At 42.4% G+C, this 20223-nt stretch overlaps 1 protein-coding gene across 4 annotated transcripts in view; it reads right to left on the reverse strand.

Annotated features, from left to right (window-relative positions):
• The window catches only part of LOC310709985 (FRAS1-related extracellular matrix protein 1-like), a 110810-nt gene that overhangs the window by 68451 nt on the left and 22136 nt on the right, over positions 1–20223 (reverse strand). For all 4 annotated transcript variants that reach the window (XM_083510202.1, XM_083510203.1, XM_083510201.1 and 1 more), the window contains 5 exons: positions 17593–17801; positions 15212–15305; positions 12781–13033; positions 7647–7841; positions 976–1161 (listed from right to left, as the gene is read on the reverse strand). In XM_083510202.1, coding sequence (XP_083366328.1) covers positions 976–1161; positions 7647–7841; positions 12781–13033; positions 15212–15305; positions 17593–17801 — 937 coding nt within the window. The remainder of the gene's footprint in view (positions 1–975; positions 1162–7646; positions 7842–12780; positions 13034–15211; positions 15306–17592; positions 17802–20223) is intronic.

Here is a 20223-nt window from a genome sequence, read left to right on the forward strand (position 1 = left end):
GTATGGGGGAGTCCGAGAAACAAGGTTTATGAGAATAAGGTTATGAAATTATACGTGTTTGTATGTCTTTTTATATGTTTGTATTGTTTTAAAAATTCTGCAAAATCAATAAAAATTTATATATATATAAAAAAGAGCTTTACCAGCTTTGGGAAGGAGGTGAGTGGGGCTCTAGGACCCTGCCAGAGCCCTCACACCTACTTCCCAAAGCAGGCTGCCTCCTTACCCATCCTTTGGGAAGGCACCAAATTTTGGCTTCGCACAGGGTGCAATAGCACCCAAGTCTGCCACTGTAGCAGTCTTCTGCCACCTACTGCCCTCTCCATCTTCCCTAAAGTATAGGGAGAGGAGAGGGGAAGGTGGAACCAAACACACAGTCTTGCTCTGCTTACACTTGGAACGTATACATGGAAGTGGGGGACTGCAGGGGAAATCCATTGTCCGACTTTCTGTGGAAACATAGGAGATTCTAGGGAAGTGCTAAGTTCTTCTCTGATACATTACCTAGCCCTGTATATGAGCATTTTGTGCAAAGAGGTTACACATGGGTCTACTTTCTGAATCAGTGTAGCACAGATGGGGGTGGGAAGCATTTGAATATAAATCTATCGTGGCAGGGAGTGGGGTGTGTTTCTTGAAAGGCTCCTTTAGATCCAGAGTCACGTAAGCTTTTTCCTTCCTTAGATCCAGAGTCACTTAAAATATATACCCACCCAGCCCCCCAAAAAGCTTTAAAAAAATGTAGAGAAAGGCGATGACAGCCTAGAAATCATTTCAAAGCAACCTTAGTACTTTGGAATGTATCTACAGGGGTGATGAAAAATACCAAAACCATATTTTGGCCCAATATTAGTGTTTGGGCTTGGGGGAGAGTCTAACCTTGTACTTATCAGTTTCTCCTTCATAATTGTTGCCCATGAGTGTTGAGGCCCGTGGGGGAGGGGGCAGAAGTAGAGCAACAAGTCTGTAACTCACTTATATTAACTCCAGCATTGCTCTTCTCATGTCCAGGTGTAGGAAGGATGTTCTCCAAGTATCCATACTGAGGACTAGTTTCCAAGAAGAAAGTTAGCTCCTCTGGAGTTGTGTCTTCGTCTGAGGCATCCAGATATTTTAAACTGACACATGCTGAAGACCCCTCTTCCACCACAAACACCTCTCCTTGAAAAAAGGGCAGAAGAAGAATGTTATCCACACTAATCCCAACTCTACTTTGTTCATAACTAAGAGGCTGCTAAGTCATCACAGCCTGCCTGTCTAGCACCTCAACATAATCGGCTATTGATCTGGTCAGTAGCTGCTGAGAAAAGCACTAGTTTCACCTCAAGATAACTTACTCAGCAGTATTGGGCTGCTGTGTATCTCTAGATGGTAGCAAACATTAAGCAGTCATTCTTCTCACAGTGCCTGACAGGTGCGGAAAGCTATAAAGCATGGGTTCAATTGATATTTGCATAATCCAAACTATTCTTCTCTAATCAATTTCTATGGTGTTTATATAGCTTGGTGTTCAGAATAGATGCAATCAATGATGTAGATAAATTGCTTTAAACTCCCCTTTGTAAAATTTGGCTATCCCACAGGGTTGGAGGTATGGGGCAATGTTATAATTTCCATTACCTCACCCTACACACATCTGAACAGGCAGAACAGAATCTGACAAGTCATCTGTCCAGGCATTTTGAACAAGGAAGATACAGTGCTTCTCATAAGGAATGCACTGGAGTGCAGAAAGACGGTGGTAAAAGTCTTGGACAAGTCACAGAAACAATTTGCACAAAATGAACAACCACAAATAGAATTTTGGAATGCAGGGAGGGGTCAAGATGTTGTGAAGAGCCAGGAATGGGAAATGTCAAGTTGGAGGTTAGCAACATTTTGTAATTTAAGCATTCATGATGTGCAAAATAAATCCTTTTGAAGCATAACATTTCTTACAAATTCATATTGCTTTCATAATTAAGTGTAATGTGCAAAGTATGTGTAAGACTCTGTCAGACTTCAGAGGATCCACCCCCCCCCTCTTATGGCAGGTTGCCAGGAATGGATAAGACAAGGAAGTTCTTACCAATGTTGTTTACTCAATATTCACAGAGAGGGGCTTGGAAATGCAGCCTCCTAGAGTAATGGTGTTGCTCCAAGTGAAACCCCACCCCCTCCGTCTCTCCCATTATACGTCATCCCTACAGTGGCTGATCTGTGCCTTCTGCCTCTGAGCTCTCTGCTCTCCTACTTTCAATGCCCGCCAGGTTCTGGGAGAAGGCTTTCTAAAGACACCGAGTCTGTCAGCTGTCTCTCCCCTGGCGCTGCTTCTTCTTCTTCTTGCTCCTCTCCCATCATTTCCCAGCTTTTCCCCTCTTCTGCCTCTGAACTGTGACCTCCCACAAAACACTGTTGTAAATCTATACTGTCTTCCTCTTCTCTGGAAGGTTCAGGCTGGGGAGGCGGCCTCCACCATTCCTCCTCTGTCCAGTCCCTGATAGACTCGGGCTGAATAACACTTTCTTAGAATATTCACCCTCTCAACCACCCTGTCAGAAAGGGAAGCATGAAACCTATTTAACAGACATTGAACTGACATTTAAAGACGGCAGCTTGTATGTACATTCTAGGACTAGTGAACCAAATTCTCTGAGTCCAACACTGTCCATAGGCAAGTTAGTTGCTTGCGGAAAACAAGGGAATCCCCAGGGGAAGAAGGCTCAAATCCATGGGATTGGTGGTGGGGTGGTGGTGCATGGTCAGAGAGAAGAGGGAGCAGACTGGGAGGAAGAGGTGTGGGAAGCTGAAGAGATAACATGGTTTAGTGTGCAGGAAGAGGCTGTGGCAGAGGCAGAAGCAGAGGCTGGAGAGGAGCGGGGCCAAGAGGCAGAGATGAGGCACACTGCTGAAGAAGCCAGGGAGTCTTCCCCTCCTGCTTTGACCAGCTCCCCTCCGCCCTGGTCTCCCAGAATTTGGCAGAGGTATGAAGAGGATAGAGCAAAGACAGACCATGCAAAGATGCCTCAGGTTGCTTGGGAAGGACCCGGGAGAGGAGGAGACTTAGGGAACTGTGGGACAGCAAGAACCTTCAGTTCTTACAACTTCCTCATTGGGGCAAGACCTCCTGGGAACAGAGTTGCTGTGCTTATTGGGCATGATCTGCTTTTATTCCTTTGAATAAGGCATTAAGTTCATTGGTGCCTTCTGAGTTATTGATGATCTGCACCAGACTCCCACCCTGGCACAAACATACACACAGTGAACCATATACGCCATAACTCCAGATTTGCCATATATATATATATATATATATATATATATATATATATATATATATATGTATATATATATATATATTGTAGCAAGGTTTCATTTCTAGATTTCATTCAATGAACCAATGTGACCTCAGTGCTGTCAACTAACACCAACCTCACCTCAGTTTGCTCATTTACCAATAAATAAATAAATAAATAAATAAATATACTTGCATGCCCACTTTTGGGGTACCTAATTTTTTGACACATGTCAAGCACTAGTAGCTTCTGCTATAAACAATAAACAATACTTTGCCCTGGAGACAGGCATGATAGCTACGTGCCTTGCTGTCATAGAGGCAGGATTGCATTTAATTTCTCTATTAAATTACTGTTGTGCTTAATTAGTTAAGAACAGCTTTATTTCATTGGTAAGCACGTTTAAATAACCTGCTTTTTAAAATAATGCTAGTAACAACCCAGAACTACAAAATTGGGAAGCAATGAGTCAATGAATAAAGCTACAAATATCATGTTGCTGAATTCCTTCTGCTAAGAGGGAGCCTGCACAGATGGAATGGAGCTGTGTCACCAGTGACCTTGCTCACTCTTCCGCACCAGTTGAATTTTTCCAAGTTCTAGCCTTCTATTGGAACTATGGAATTTCCAATCTCAGTTGTATTGTGCCTTACCAGTGTGAAGCTCAGGAAAAAACAACATCACTATATCGTAACCTAGAAATGCCTCTTCTTCTTTCTTTTTTTACTCCTAGATATCATACTGTGTAGGTACGAGTGTACAAACATGCAAGACCCTAGCTTGATCTAGTTAGAGATCCCAAGTGAGAAAGCTTCTGACCAAGATTCTTGTGAGCTGAGTTTGAGACCCATTTTCCAGGATTCTGTGCTAATTATCATTGTCCATTTGACATAGGTGGGCAAAGCAACATAAAATCATGAGTTAGTTCAGAGCTGAAGTCACTGACTTTTCTCAGAATCACCAGAGACCTGCCACAATCATAGCACAGCTAAATGCATTTAACTGCATTTTTCCAGATTTCTAAAAATTCACAGAATAATGCAAAAATGTGATGGGAGAATGTAGAAGGGAAATGGAGCAGAAATAGACTGCTCCTTCCTTCCTTCCCTCCCCAACCCCAAAGAACTTAAATATTCTAGACATCAAGCTAAATTTAATGCAAGCCAAAATACTTAGTTGAATGAAATATTGTTTTTTATCTGTGAATAATACATCCACTACTAACTGTAAAAACTTGGTTTAGATGCTGTATGTTTTCAAATACTAGGAACTAAACCATCCAAGACGTTGAGCAACTAATGTAGTCACAGCAAAACAGCACTGTCTGCAAACAAGAATCTTGTTCTGCTAATTTATTAGCCAGCTTTATGTTTCGATTTCTGAAGCTTCAAATGGATGGTTAAAATACTGAAATTTCAGTGACACTTCATTTTGGTAGTCCAAAAGAGACTCAGGTGCTCCAAATCCATCTTTGGCAGTAAAATGCTGACCCTAATATTTTGTACTTGGATTTTCAGAGGCAAACCCCATGCCAAACACTTGTTTTTGTACATCTGTGTTTAGCAATGGATCCAGATGGAGATCTAGTTATGGATTAGGATTCAAAGTACAAAAATCCCACACCAGCCTGCACTGGGGGGGGGGGGGAGAGATGTGCATTCATATTACACGGGGCATAAATTAATTGTGAAAATTAATTTCACTTAATATTATATTCAGACTGCATTAAGACCATCTCAGAGTCATTCTCACTATGATGATCTTGGGCTGCATTTACCCTGATTTTCTAAGGTTTAGCCAACGTGGCAAAACCCCACTTTGGCAGGCAGCATTGCATCCAGTCCCAAGAGTTTTGTGGATTCCATTGCCACCCAGACAGAAACCAGAAAAAGTAGTCAGCCCCCAAGGATGTGTTCTACACACCAGGGAACAGAGATAGGTAAACCTGTCATTTTCAGTTACTCTTAATGTCCTTTTTTCCTAATCTTCAGTTATCCACAATTCCATATCCATTTGCATTTGGGGGAAAGATGTCATCCAGGAAATTCACCAGCATTGTATAGTGAATTTCTTCCAATATGCAATTTTGTATGCAGGTTTTGCTCAATATACAATTTTTGCAAAGTAAATATATATATGTATTTTTGTATGTTATTTTCACTAATATATGCATTTTGTCGAATAAATGTATATTTGTACACATTACTTGACTGCAGAGCTGCATTGCAAAATTTGGAGAAGCCTGAATTTTGAAGGATGTGTGTGTTTCAATTTGCGTATTGCTTTGGGAAGCGCTCATTATGCCCGTCGGCTTGGTCCTGGGACCGTGGGTGCCCAGGGCCATGCGTGCTGGCAGGTGTGCTGACATCAGTCGAATATGCCCCTGCATGCACTGCCCAGCACAAAAATTTGTGGGTGCCCAGCCCCTTCATGGGGAGTGCTGTGGGGGCTGCTTAAAAGTTTGTTGCTATGTAGAAACCAATACCCCTTCATTAGCATAGCATGAGGAATGAAACCTCTTATACTTCCTGACTGGCTTTTACACAAGACCTGCCTCTTGCTCTTGTACATTATTGATTGGTCCACATCACCAGGAGTGGGTGGGAAATCCTGAAGGGTTTCGATTTTTATTTTACTTTTAGATAGGTGGCGCTGTGGGTTAAACCACAGAGCCTAGGACTTGCCGATCAGAAGGTCGGTAGTTTGAATCCCCGTGACGGGGTGAGCTCCCGTTGCTCAGTCCCTGCTCCTGCCAACCTAGCAGTTCGAAAGCACGTCAAAGTGCAAGCAGATAAATAGGTACCGCTCTGGCGGGAAGGTAAACGGCGTTTCCATGTGCTGCTCTGGTTTGCCAGAAGCGGCTTAGTCATGCTGGCCACATGACCTGGAAGCTGTACGCCGGCTCCCTTGGCCAATAAAGCGAGATGAGCGCCGCAACCCCAGAGTCGGTCACGACTGGACCTAATGGTCAGGGGTCCCTTTACCCTTTACCTAGGTGTGCCCAAGACCTCTTTTGTGTTCTTTCTTTTGGCTGGTTAAACTCCAAACAGCTTCCTCAGTGGCTTCTTCCCTATACATTTACCTTTAAGAGAGGTACAACTGATTTCTTCAGTTTAGGTTTTGAGAGTGACTTACACACACACCTCAAACTGTTTTCCTTGGCTTTTAATTGAAAGGTTTGATTGTGTAAACTGCTGTGAGGTTTCTGTGGGCCTTTAATTTTATTAACTGACTGTTTTATTGCAAATTAAATTGCATGTTTTACTGTCTGTTTTTATTGGAACTGTGTATTTGTTATTAATGTAAGCCGTATTGGGAAGGCCATCGACTTGAAAGGCAGCCTAGAAATATCTAAAACAAATAAACAAACTGCAAATTGGGTGAATGAGCAGAGAGAGAGTAAAAAGAAGCAAATCAGATCAAGTGTTAAATGCAAAGTAAGGCAAAAATTCTAACTTTGTAAATACAATGACTCTGAATTTATTGAAACTACTCGGGAAAGAAATCTAGGGTCATAAGAAACCAGCAAGCTGAAATCACTGGCTTAGTGTGTAGCAGGAATGACATTCATCTGTGATGAAGATGAAGTTGGAATATTGTGTAGGGGGTATTTGGGGAGGGCCTCCAAAAATTTATGGTCACATGCCCTTAGCCCCATCCTCAGTGCCACATCTACTTCCTCACAGAACCATGCATATCCCACATTTGTCTGAAATAGAAGTCCAACACACGAGCTCCTACACAGAGCTCTGCACCACCAGATTAACACCTTGCATGAGTAATACCCTACAAGTGAACAACCCATGGACATTAGAATTAGTTTTTTCAATTTAATGCCATAAGGTGCCCCTTCAAAAGATTAAGTCAAATCCAAAGATTAATCTGTCAATAGCTGTAATGATGATAGAATAAGGAACCACTGCTTGGAGCCAGTGTCTCCCCAAATACCAGATTTTAGGAGCATGGAATGAAGGAATGCTGTTCCCTTCAGGCTCTGTTTGAGGTGATGGCAAGCAATACCTGACATTTCTGTCTGTCTCTGTGTGTGCTTTTCTATTAAAAAATAAACCAATTGGAAACTGATTCTACAAGTTGAGGAGGTTTGTAAAATCTCATGCTTGAACCTAGGTTCAGGTCACACATAGCAGATAGCTACTAGTTGTGTTTAACTTATGCAGCTGTGCACCAGAAAGGCTCAGCTTGCAATCCACATTCCACAGAACTCATAAAGCAACCTTCCCGCTGATTTCAACAGCTCTAGATTACTCAGTGAAGAGCAAACTGTGCAATCTGAACCCCAAAAGGATAAAGTCAAGATTTTAACCTCAGTGCTTTGAAGAGAAGAAGCGGTTTAGTAAATACCATACATACCAGTTTGAATGGTTGGCCTCTGGTTGTTAATGGGCACCACAGAGATGTTTAGATCATACACTGGTAAACTGGGATGAAGTGGTACAGGTGGCGGGAAATTTGCGTCAGCACAACAACCATCCACTGTTCCAGCTTCTCCATCTGAGATTATCAAAGTTACGCTGTCCGTGAGATAACTATGACCTATTTCTCCTCCTGGAAAACACATACACACAAATTAAGGTGCTTTAAATAAGCTACCAGGCTTTAAAATAAGCATGAGGTAGTAACTTTCCCCCACCCCACCCCATGGCGGACAGTAAGAGAGCAGTAAGGGGGTGGGTTTGGGTTTAAGACATTTGCACACAGGAAATGGAGTCATTGTCTTAAGCAGCCTCAACTAGTGGTTCACGTATGTAATAAAATGTGTTGCCACCATTTCTGTTAAAACAACCACTGGTTAACATCACACAGATGCCCATCTTGTCAGAAGGTTACCCTATAGTAATAGGTGCAGAGTCTGCACAGCACACAGCACACAGCACACAGCACAAAGTAAATAAAGCCTAGTTGCACTTAGCAAGCTCTCTCTTGTAATGCACAATTTTAAATAGATCATATTTATGGCAGACAGTGCATCAGGAGATGAACAATGAGAATTATCACTTTTTTTAACATGCATAGTGCATACATTACAATACAAGCAGAAAACCAAAATCTAATTCACTATAAATTATGTTCCACTAGAGTGCCAGGTTTTATAATTTAAGGAGTTTTCATTTTTCTCTCATTTCTTTAAAAAAAAAAACCACACACACCAGTGGTCAGACATGCCCCACCTTCTCACGCAGGTTTCTGCTTAAGAAAAACAAAACAAGTCTAGGAAATGACACCACCACCAGGCATCTTGTACAGTACAGTTTCAGAATGCACAAGAGCAGACTAAGGACCTTGTAGTCGTCTGTAGCAGTAGGCTGTGGCTTTCAGGATAGACATACATTATTTTACAACAGCTCGAAAAGAAAAGAAAGAAATCACCAGGCTGAATATTTATGTAAAAATCAAAAGTTATTCGGATGCGTATAGTTGAGTAAGCAAAGGGGCAGAGAAATCCCAGACCTGCTGGCTATTACGGCTTGAGGGAAGAGAGACAAATCCATGTATTTTCAGTACAACTATTATCTGACCTGCTTTGCACATCACATTAAGCCAAACTATGGTTTACCATGACTGTACAAACATACTGGCTTCTAGAGAGGAGCTTGCACTCACATTCCTCTTCCCTGGCCCTTTTATCTCAGCACAGCGAGGCAGCTAAGCCATACCTAGGGTTAAGCAGTCTCCTCCTTAAGCGCATTCTGTATCCAAGAGCAAGCCTTGGCTACAGGTCATGGTTGAGGAGGGCAGAAATCAGCATATCAGCCTAACATGGGATCTTGGTTAAGTCAATACCTGGTTTTGCAATACCTGCACCACACTGAGCTACAAGGATCAGGGAGAAGCTAAGAAGGTGGAAGCTCCACCCTGGGAGTCAGCACATTTGTGTGGCAACTGTAAGCCATGGTCTGGCTCAGCATGATATACAGATGCAGCACCTGTAAATAGAAATGCATGGTAGTGCAAGACTCGGGGAAGCACACACACAACGTCTGTGCTGACTGCAGAGAGACAAATGAAAAACAAAAACAAATTGTGCTCATAGATACCCCACCTCAAGTCTGCATTTCCATATATGAAACCACCATGTGGCAATTATCTTGCTACTTGCCAGAGGGACAAGCTACAAATTCAACAGGGCTAGGCAGAAGAGGGGAAGGAGGTCAAGAGAGGATGAGGCAGAAAGGTGGGGTAAAGACAACAAGGAAAGGAAACTGGATGAGCAGTTGCTCACCCACTCAGCTACAACCAATCTTTATGGTCACAATACACTCCATACATTACAGAGTGCTGGTAGACTTAAGAAGGAATCCCGTCCATTCTGAAGGAGCTCCAATGGCCCACTAATTTTCCTGAGAAAGATTTAAAGGCATACTTAATTCTTGAAACTAAAATTAATGAGATTTAAAATGCTTACCTCTGGCTAAATTGCGCACATAATATTTTAATAAAAAGTTAATCAGTAACTAAATATGCTGACCAGATGACTTTCAAGAAAAAGATATTTTAAAAAAAACCAAGGTGGCATTTTCATAGGCAGGTTCCTTTAAAGTTGCTTGCGGTTTGCACCTATTAAAAAAAATAGACCTTGTCGCCACTAGGGGGGAAATGCTCAAATATGTAAAATCTCAAAATAGAAGAGTGAATAAAAGACAGTTGAGAGATAAGTAAATTCATCACACTAAACATAAGGCTAGTGTTTGGGAAGTTGCGTAGTAGGCCAGGTTCAAGGTTCTGGCATTAATTTGCAGGTCGCTTAACAGCTTGGGTCAAGGATACCTCAGGGATCCCTTATATTCCTGCACAAACACTGATATCTTCAGGGGAATAACTGTTAGTGACTAAGATGGCCAGCTTCTATCCACAATGACTGGTTTTATGGCATGTATCCACAAGGACCCCTTCATTCAGTATTGTGGGCCCAATTTTATGAAACTGCCTTCGAGTTGAAGTCAGACAAGCCTCCACCATGTTGAACTTCTGAATACATTATTATTATTATTATTCCAGCAGACTTTCTCAATGAATTCTGATTTTATAGTTTTAGCTCATTTCTAGTCTTTGTCTTCTGTATACCACTGTGATTAAGTGGAAGGCTGAGCCGCATGAGAGGCTTGGGAGCAAAAGCAGCAGCCCGAGTTTTCTAGTATGGCATGTTCTCGTGGGAAACAAAATTATTGATCATGAATGAAAACACAACGTGGAAGGACTTCCGGGTTAGCGCCTCTGGCAATGGCGGATTTCCTCTGATCGGGAGGAATCCGCTTCGTGGAAATCAGGGTCTGGACCGCCACGGCAAGGCGGAGACCCATTAAAAATCACAGGCGGGAGAAGCCTGTGGACGTGGGATTCGGCTGGCACCTTTTGCGCCTCCCCTACTCACGGGGAAACCCGGTTTCGGGGATCCGGAGCGACGTGGGGTGAGCGGCGCGGTGCTTCAAATAGACTGCTCTTTTCACGGAGTGAAGCCGCATTGCTGTTGCCGGAGAGTGCCGACTTTTTTCCTGTGGACTATTGGACTCTAAACAACTCTACCCGTGAGTAGAACGGAAAATTGCATTATTAAACATCTTAATTTGGCACCGGAGCAGGAAGGTTCCAAACAGGAAGTCCGCCTTCCGCTTTTGTAAATAGATTGAAGCAAAGACATTGCAAGCTAAAGTCTGGAAAGTCTTTTGTAAAGGATTAAACCTCCATCGGCTAAAATTACTAAACCCCCCTTGGAAGCAGGAGAAGAGGGGGGAAATTTTAGATTGTTTAAGCCTGCAGGAGAGAGAGTGAAGAAAGATAAATTATCACTGTTTTGAACCTGGGAACGGGCTGCCAGGAAGCAACGTTTTGGGAAAGTTCATTGACTGTGAATAAAACATATGTTGACAGATAGTCAAATAAGAGAAACATATTGATTCCAATGTTTCCTTTTGCACTTAAAAGGAGCGAAATATCTGAAAATCGAAAATAACTTTGTTGCTGGACCTGCTTGTAAAAGGACGGATACAAATAGAAATTGTTTCCCCTAGAGGGAGCTTTTGAAACTGTTGCAGGAGTGGAGCTGGGGAATTCTCCAGCTGCAGAGATTAAAGACCGTGAGAATTAGACATTGACCTTGGACAAGAATGTGGACAGAAGAAGCCTTAGTGGTTGCTTTTTGCAAGACAAGTGCCTTATTGGAACAACTTCATGAGAAGGCGGATGTGATGATTACTAAAATTGACAATTTTGGACAAAAAATGACTGATTTGGGACAAAAAGTGAATACTTATACAGAAACTACTCAGGAACCGACCCAGGAATCTGTTTTGACATGGCAAGCTGTGGAGAAGATAAAGGAGGAGGTTGTTGTTGAACCTCAAGTAATACAAGTGGAGAGAGCCTCGGCCTTGTATGAACATAAGCTGTTGTTTTTGATGACCGAATCTGGAGAAAGCCAGATTTGGAGAGATGGAGTCCCGCTTGGATTGGAGAAGGAAAGTTGGATAGATCCCCTTATGCAGGGACGTCCTGGCTTTTGGGATCTGGTTTTGGGCCAGGGGGTGATTGGAGTGGTGGGGGCCTTCAACTGTGGAGGGATTTTGAAACATGCTCTGAAATATTCTTTGGATTTTAGTTCTGACTATGGAGAATGGGCTGACCTGTCGAGAAGGGATAAAGACATTGCTAGGTTGGAGTCTCCCTGAGATCTACTCCTTAGTGCTAAAGGAAGGAAATTAAGAATAAGATCAGCAGAAGACAAAGTAAAGTGCAGGTATAAATATGAAGAAGATCTGCAAAAGGGACATGGAAGAGAGTTAAGAGCCTCGGACAGAAGGTCACCAGGTTGATGGACTATATGGAATGGATAGAAAGGACTGACAGAACCCGAGACCAGGGGGAAGAGACGGTGGATGAAGATTGGAAGAAAGTTTAAAAATTTATTTAGAGAAATACTGTAAAATTAATGAGTGTTGGAATGAAACTATACGGCTTTAGTAGAAATGTTATAAGGAGTTATGTACAAATAAGTTTTAGGGTTTTTTATGGTAAGATAAGGTTAAAATAAATTAAGACAATTAAATGACAGAAAATAGTGAAAGATGGAAAGGATTTGCTGAAATAATTAATAACTAGAATACAAAAAAGGGAGGTGTGAGGAGGTCGATGAAACAAGTTAATGAAAGATAAAGATATGGAAATATTGGATGGGTTTTTAATTGTTTTTGTTTTTACTTTTGCTTTGATGTATTGTGTGTTTTGTTCTTTTTTATATGTACTGATTTGTATTGTTTAATTTCTTTTTTTCTCTTTTTCTTACTTTTTTCTGTAATCTTAAACCTTCAATAAATATCATTTTTTTAAAAACAACACAGCGTGGAAAACCTCTCTGTACAAAATAATAAAGCTTAAAGCAAAGATTAGTCTGCAAAAGGCACTCATTAAGGAATATAAGAGGGTATACCTAGTAAAGTGCATGGACACCTGGAAGAGACTGTTGAAAGTAAACACAGCTGCTGCTAATTACCTGTGTGCACATAGGAGATGGATCCTTGAGTGATGTCATGTTGAGAGAACTTCTCTACCACAAAGCCATCCTTTTGAATAACCCCATGCTTTGGAGCCCTGGCAATCATATAGATGAGTCTGGAGTCTTCGCTGTCAGCATCTGTTGCATAGAGGTATTCAGCTGTGATGAAGACTCGCTCTCCTTCCAGGCACTCCAGACTTGATCTTAAACCAGGTTGCAGCTCTGGTGGCTCATCATTTACTGGTATGATCTTGAATGAGGGAGAAAGAGGAGACATAACACATGGCTGGAAGGAAGGCCAAGAGACTGTCTGAATGTCTTAAACCAGTGCCCTCAATTAGGATGGCAAATCCAAAAATTCCATAGTTGTGTCTTGCAAAAACTGCAATCTGTCAGGTGCTTGCTTTTGCTAGATTGGTACATCATTCATGTTGGCCAGCTGATCTACAACTGTGTTAGTTCTTTGCTCAACATCAATATTTTATTCTGAAATCAAGTCTCTTCCAGGCCAGCGGTAGCATAGATCCCCAAAAAGCATTTTATTGGCCGCTGTTTGTCACAGTAGTCACAGGCAGGGGGCACAATTCCCCATATTTGTACCTAGCAGGGAACTGAAGTTTGTCTTAAACCAAAAGTTGAGGAAGAAGGAAAATAAACTGAGCTTGAATCCTGACTAGATGTAGGCACTCTGGGCAAGTGGTTCTCGTGCCTAAGAAACTGGCCTCTTGTTGGCTGGATGAGGTTGCAGGTATGGTGCTTCTGGATCCAGCCCTGTCACTGGAGGTCCAGGTCACCTCAATGTCTAGAAGCACCTTTGACCAGCTGCAATCAGGAGAGTTTGACCATCATAGTTCAGGCATGGTTGACTTCAATGAGGGATTACTGCAATGCACTCGATACAGGGCTTCCCTTGCATTTGATCCAGAAGATGGAATTGGTGCAAAATGCTGCAGCACGGCCACTGACAGGAGTGAGACCCTGTCAGAATGTAACAGCCCTCCTCAGAGACCTGGACTCTTTGATCTGCGGAACTGGCACTGCTACAGGTGCCACCTAATACTCATTCCACACATTTAAGAAATCCATATTTTACTGTGGCAGCACCTACACTTTGGAACTCCCTGCCTACTGACACCTTCAGTGTACGCTTCAGTGCTACTGTTTACTTTAACCATCTTTTTAACCATTTTCAACTGTCAGTGTACATGTGTCAGGCGTTGAGTATCCTCTCCTCCCCCGGTAGCCTCACAGGCAAGAAGAACAAACAGTTTGTATTTCATGGTTTTTTATTCAGTCATCTGGTTGCAAGACAAAAGACCCATGTCTCCACGCATAGGAGACGTTGGCTACTCTGAGTCCCTCTTCTTCCATCCCCAACAACATCCTGAAACCCTACGGAAAGTGACAAGAGGCACATCCCTCCGCATTCTCTGTTCTTGAATGCAGAGGGACGCGCAAACCCTTGGACTAGGAGGGTCTCCCATACTCTCCAGGGAGGTCTCTGCTGGTTGTTCTCTCACTTCTCTCTCTTCCTCAACTATCTCGTAACTAGGCATTTCCTTATTCAGCTGTACATCATCCTTGTCTCCCTCTCCTCCTGAAACTGCTGGAAACAAGTGGGGAGAAACTTCCCACCCCCCTCCTCTTCTGAGAGGAGCCTATCAGACTGAGGGCACATTTCCCATTCCTCCTGTTCGGTCCAGTCCCTGACAACATGTTTTATTTATATGGATGTAAACCGCTTACAGGCGGTTCTTCTTCTTCTTCTTCTTCTTCTTGACAATCAAACAGTATACAAATTTGTTAAATAAATAAATCCACATGGTTAACACATAGCATAGCTCATGCTGGCCCTGGAACAGTCTATCTACCATGTAAACATGTGTGTGATTTTTAGGGACCAGAAATCCACAAATAATTGACCCAGATTATATTGAAATTGCCTCCCTATGCACATAAGTGCACTCATGTCTGAAAGTATGGATGCCAATTTCAAGAAAATGCATCTGCATTGTGCATGATATGGAGCCCCACTGAGACAAAAAAAACCAAACATCTGGGATTCAGCATAGGGTGGGGTAGCATGCATTAGAGAAGCGTTCAGTTCATGACTCCCCATTGCAATGCAACTTCAGTCATTCCCTGTCCTCTCCTTTCTCCCCCCTTTATATATCTGGCAACAGTCCTGGTTTTAAATATGTAGGTCTACTGCAACCACAACTAAATTGGCCTTGACTTGGTAATCTGGAGGCATCATGAACCTATTTGATCCAGGCATAAAACCTAATCTAAATAGAGAACTTGGTGTGAATTTAAAGGGAAGATTAATGAAAGTTAAAAACCTACTTGGTGAAGCTGGATAAGCCAGTACATGATTAATACCTTTCAATTATACGTCGGTAAAGTTCATTGCTGAGTTGGTTATTACCTGTACTCTCAGTGTTCCATCTGCAGTGTTAAATCCATCTGTTGCTGAAAATATTATTCTGTCTTCAAGGGTTTCTGAACTGTCATGCTGATACCTTTTAAACACAATTACAGAGGAGTTGGGCATTCATTCATTAGAGGCTGGAACAAGCAAGCTGGGAAAGAACAAGGGCCATCAACTTCCATATTTACAGCTCATAGCCTTGACACACTTGGGTCTTGGCCACATCTCCACTTGAGAGAATCTGCTCGGCTCTAGCAGGATTCAGTGATGCTAAATGAGTTACATCAGCTGGCGATATGGGAATATGGCAATGACCACGATGCATTTTTTTCTTTCTTGGAGAGAAGTCAGAGATAAGGAACAGCTGTTGGCTTACTCTGACATGCATCTACATGGGAGCTATATAAACAAACCCAGGTAACAGGAAAGATTTGGGACATAGGAATCTGCTCTATGCTGAGCCAGACCATTGGTCCATTGTCTACAACAGGGGTGTGAATTTCTCCCCAGACCAACCCCCACAGATATCCCACCCCCACCCCCAGGCCACATCCCACACCAGCTCTGGTTTTGCGCCCTCCTTCAATGTTTTCACCTGGCTGGCATTTGCCCTTCAACTCAGATCACAAGAGTGTGCAGAAGCCAACCTACTGCACAGAGCTGACATGCATTACTCTACAGTGGTGCCCCGCAAGACGAATGCCTCGCAAGACGGAAAACCCGCTAGACGAAAGGGTTTTCCGTTTTTGAGCTGCTTCGCAAGACGATTTTCCCTATGGGCTTGGCTTTGTAAGACGAAAACGTCTTGCAAGTGCTCCGTTTTTTTTCCGCTCCCCCCCTTTTTCTAAGCCGCTAAGCTGCTAATAGCCTTTTAGCCGCTAATCCGCTAATCCTTTAATAGCCCCTAAGCCTTTAATAGCCGCTAAACTGCTAATAGCGCTAATCCGCTAAGCCGCTAATAGGGTTGCTTTGCAAGACAAAAAAACCGCTAGACAAAGAGACTCGCGGAACGGATTAATTTCGTCTTGCAAGGCACCACTGTATTAAGTTTTGCATCTGCCCCCCCCCAGCATGTGACCATCACCACCCCACCCCAGAGGTTGCCCAGAAGGGAATGGGGCTAGAAAAGAAAAGCTTTTCTTGAAAAGGTTTCTTATGCCTGGGATGCTCTGGCTGACATGGGCTTTCCAGGATTTCAGACATTTCTAACCTTACCTGGAGATTCTGGGGATTGAATTTTGGACTTCCGGCATGCGAAGCAGATGTTCTGCCACTGAGCTACAGGACCTTTCCTCCTTTGATTTGATTACTGAGGACCAGAGTGGCAGTGTTCAAACTATATTCTGGGCAGCCCTGAGATTCCTTCCTCAGTGGGAAGATCAGTCATGGCAGGTAAGCTTCCCTTTAAAAACCTTCTACATTTAAGCTAAGTTCTAAAACCAAAATGCTGCATTCCTTTTCTGACCAATGTGTTAGATCATGGCGGCACGTCCCATTTTGTTGCTTGAGGCAAAACAGGAAATGCCACCCTGCCCTGCCCCTGCTGAAGCATCCCTTACCTAGTTTGCACTGTGGTGGCATGACGTGGCAAGGACGGCAGCAGATTCCATTGAGATCTCACTGGAAATTGGTACCAATGCTGCCGGTGACGTGGTGGGTGGGGTGCCCAAGGAGATGCAGACTCATGGGCTTCCGCCACCCAAGGCAGCTGCTTCACCCCGCCACATTGGTGGGCCAGCTCTGGGCTAGATCCTTATCTCTTCACCCATGCTGGGGCAAATTTCACAGGTGAGCAGCACCGCCCACCTGCCAATCACCTGACATCACCACAATGCTAGGTGATGCTGTGCTTTGAAGCCCCGACTGATAGAACGTCAAAGAGCAGCGCTGCACTGTTCGAAAGCCTTTTCGTAAGCAATGTGGGGCAGTTTGAAAGCTCCCCTGCACTATAAACTTCAGAGTTTCAAGGAGCAGCATTGGGAAGGAGGAGAGGTTTCCATTGAAATTGCTGCTAAAATGGAGATTTTCCTTCATTTAAAAAAGATTTCTATTGAAAATACTATTGAAAATAAGGAGCAAAGGAGCCATCGTGAGCTCACTTTAATCTCCCAATTGTTCCTCTGAAGCTACACCCTTACCTGCCTCACAGATGACATAATGTATGACATCACGTGTAGGTTGGTGTGTGTGGCTTGCCCCAAATGGCCTTGTAGATCAAATGGGGAGGCCTGGTGGGCCTCATTTGGCCCATGGACCATAATTTCCCCATCTTTGTTGTAATCCTTAAAAAAACAACAGCTAAAAGAAGAGTGGATCATGTTACTGGCTCGAGCCATTATACATAAAAAGATTAAAATACATAAAAAGATTAAAATTACCGAACTTTGGAAGAGTGTAAATCCCAAAGGGTAAATTTATCCCCTTCTGACATAACAAGTCCATGTAGTTCAATGTGTCCATGTAAAGGCAATTTCTTCAATTCAATTTGGATATCACTGTTCTTAGTGTCCACATCCGTTACCATTAGATGTTCTTCAGTGATGAATGTGCTGGTACCTTCCTCTATTTTCAGATGATTGGTGAAAATCTAAAACAGTCATAAGCTCACAAAATGCACTCAAGTACTTCAAGACACAGCATGCCAATATACATGGGATAAAACCACAATACAACTATAGAACAATGAGAATCTGGAGTTGTAATATTAAGTCAGACTATTGGACCATCTAACCTACAGCCTACTACAGCTGGCAGTCTCTCCAGAGACTGCAAGGACTTCTGAGTTATTTCTAGCCATTATATTATAAATCCTTTTATCAAAACAAGAGGAAGTAGTACCCAAACCTTGCTATACACACCACAGATTCAGATTCAGCCAGACCTGCCATGTAGTACTGTAAATAAGCAGTCTTAAACAGGCCTTACTTGTTTCAGTGTTACTGGTCCATACCAGCCATTTTGCCAGAAACCATGGAGGGAGGCACAAAGATTAGACAAATATAGCATTATCTCCTCCTTTGTTTGCCTTTTGCAAGGTTTCAGAGAGTTTTACTGGGTTTCCCTTTGTTTTATCATCGTTTGGGGTCAAAATTCCGTGTTTGGGAATGCATTATAAATTCTCCCATAGGAATCAATAGAAAGTGTTGATTCGTTATGTGAACACTTTCCTGACAGATGATTTCTTAAGAACACATTGTGAGTGAATAGCAAGCCTTGTATGCTCTTTTGCCTAATATACACATTGCAGGCAATTTTCCTAATATACTACATTTTTGCATGTTATATCAACTGATATGTATTTTAATTTTCTACACGTTTTCTACACATTTTTCAGTTGAAGAACTGGATTGCAAAATTCAGAAATGTGTACATTTCAAAAGATAGCTGTGTTTGGGTTCATGTATTGCCTTAGGAAGTGGAAATTAGCTAGGTTGACATTAAAATGTGAACCAACGTGAATTTCTCTCCCTTCCATAATCCTTACCTTACGCCAAACCCACTTCTCAGGCTTCTAGAAAACTTAGGAAGGATTGAGTAACTGGGGTATTCTTCGAGCTGGCTTATAGTTTGTGTCCAAAAAGCTATGAGTCCATTTCTTGGAACTTTACAGAATTTCACAAAAGCCAGCTGGCAAGCCTAACCATTACCTTCAGCATGTAGCTGGAAAACCTGTGCTAAAAAGGATGCTAGCTCTCTCAGGAGGACAATTCTTTTAGGAAAGGCATTTAACACTGGCAGGTGAGCCATAATATGTCTGACCTTGAGTCATTAATCAAACAGCAGGTAGGAGAAAACCATTTAAGATGCACTTGTTTTCGTCGTGCTGCTCATGGAATGCTGTTCTTACAAAGCAATCTCATATACTGATAATTTAAAATACAGAGCTGCCCGTCTTCCTCTTGGCCTCCAACTCAGAAGGATAGAACACTTTCCTAGTTTGTTTTACTCGTTACAGAAGATTTGGTATCTTTCAGTCCTTATATTATTGTCTCCTAACAGGTGCCGAGGCAACTAGAAGGCAAAAGAAAGCCATGGGCTACCCAGTGATGCTCAAGGGAGACTGTGTGGAAAGGTGCTTTCTCATTAAAAAAGGGAAAGGTTGCTACCTCCCAGGAATTAAGAAAAAAAAGAAAATAAGCAGAGACACTAGATACGTAGGTCCAGTTATCTTGAATTCAGAACTGAAGCTGCTTTAAGTTCTGTCCTAAAACTCCAGCAAAGAAGCTTTTCTATTTCATATGAAATGCTCTCTTCCCGTGTGGTGGTTTTTAAAGTCTAGAAGCTTATGGATTTGTGGAAATAAGCTAACCTACATAACGAGCAATTATTGTGACTGAAGCCGAAAAGGGCACAGTTATAAGGATGACTTTGAGAAAACCAGCTCACAGAATGGCTCCAGAGGTACTTAAAGCATTTTATAGGGTTTGTTGTGGTGGTGGGGTTTATATATATATATATAAAGGAGCGGGGGGGGGGGAGGAAAAAAGGAGGAAAGTTGAACACACCATTTTCCATTTGAATGAACCCTTAAGTATTATTCGGGGAATAGAGTAAATAATTTAAGACTATAAATCTTTCCACTTCCTACAGCTGCCTGAAGAAATCACAACACATAACCCAATGAACTCTGCCTCTTGCTCTGTTTATGTATTTCCAAATGAAATATTTGTGAATAGGGAAAGCAAATAATGCAGTGATGGTACCAGGAGAGCAGGGTGACCAAGGAATGAGTGTGGGGCAAGTACTCTGCACAATCTGTGTATGATTGTTAGTTGTTGTTGTTTTTAACAATTTGAATTTGGAATTACATTGGCTTCTGCATGGGTGGCAATCTTTGGTCTCACAGTTATCAGAAATAATAGATTGTTGTTTTTTAAAATAGTTTAAGTGTACCCTTGTAGCAGATCTACGAAGTTTCTAACATCACGACCATTAGGAAATTTGAAATCTGCCATCCAAACAAAAATAATCTGAAGGATCAAGAACAGAGAAGCCTCTTGTTTATCATC

Source organism: Podarcis liolepis, assembly GCF_965112155.1.
Source record: "Podarcis liolepis genome assembly, chromosome: 6".
In the NCBI taxonomy this organism is placed as follows: domain Eukaryota; kingdom Metazoa; phylum Chordata; class Lepidosauria; order Squamata; family Lacertidae; genus Podarcis; species Podarcis liolepis.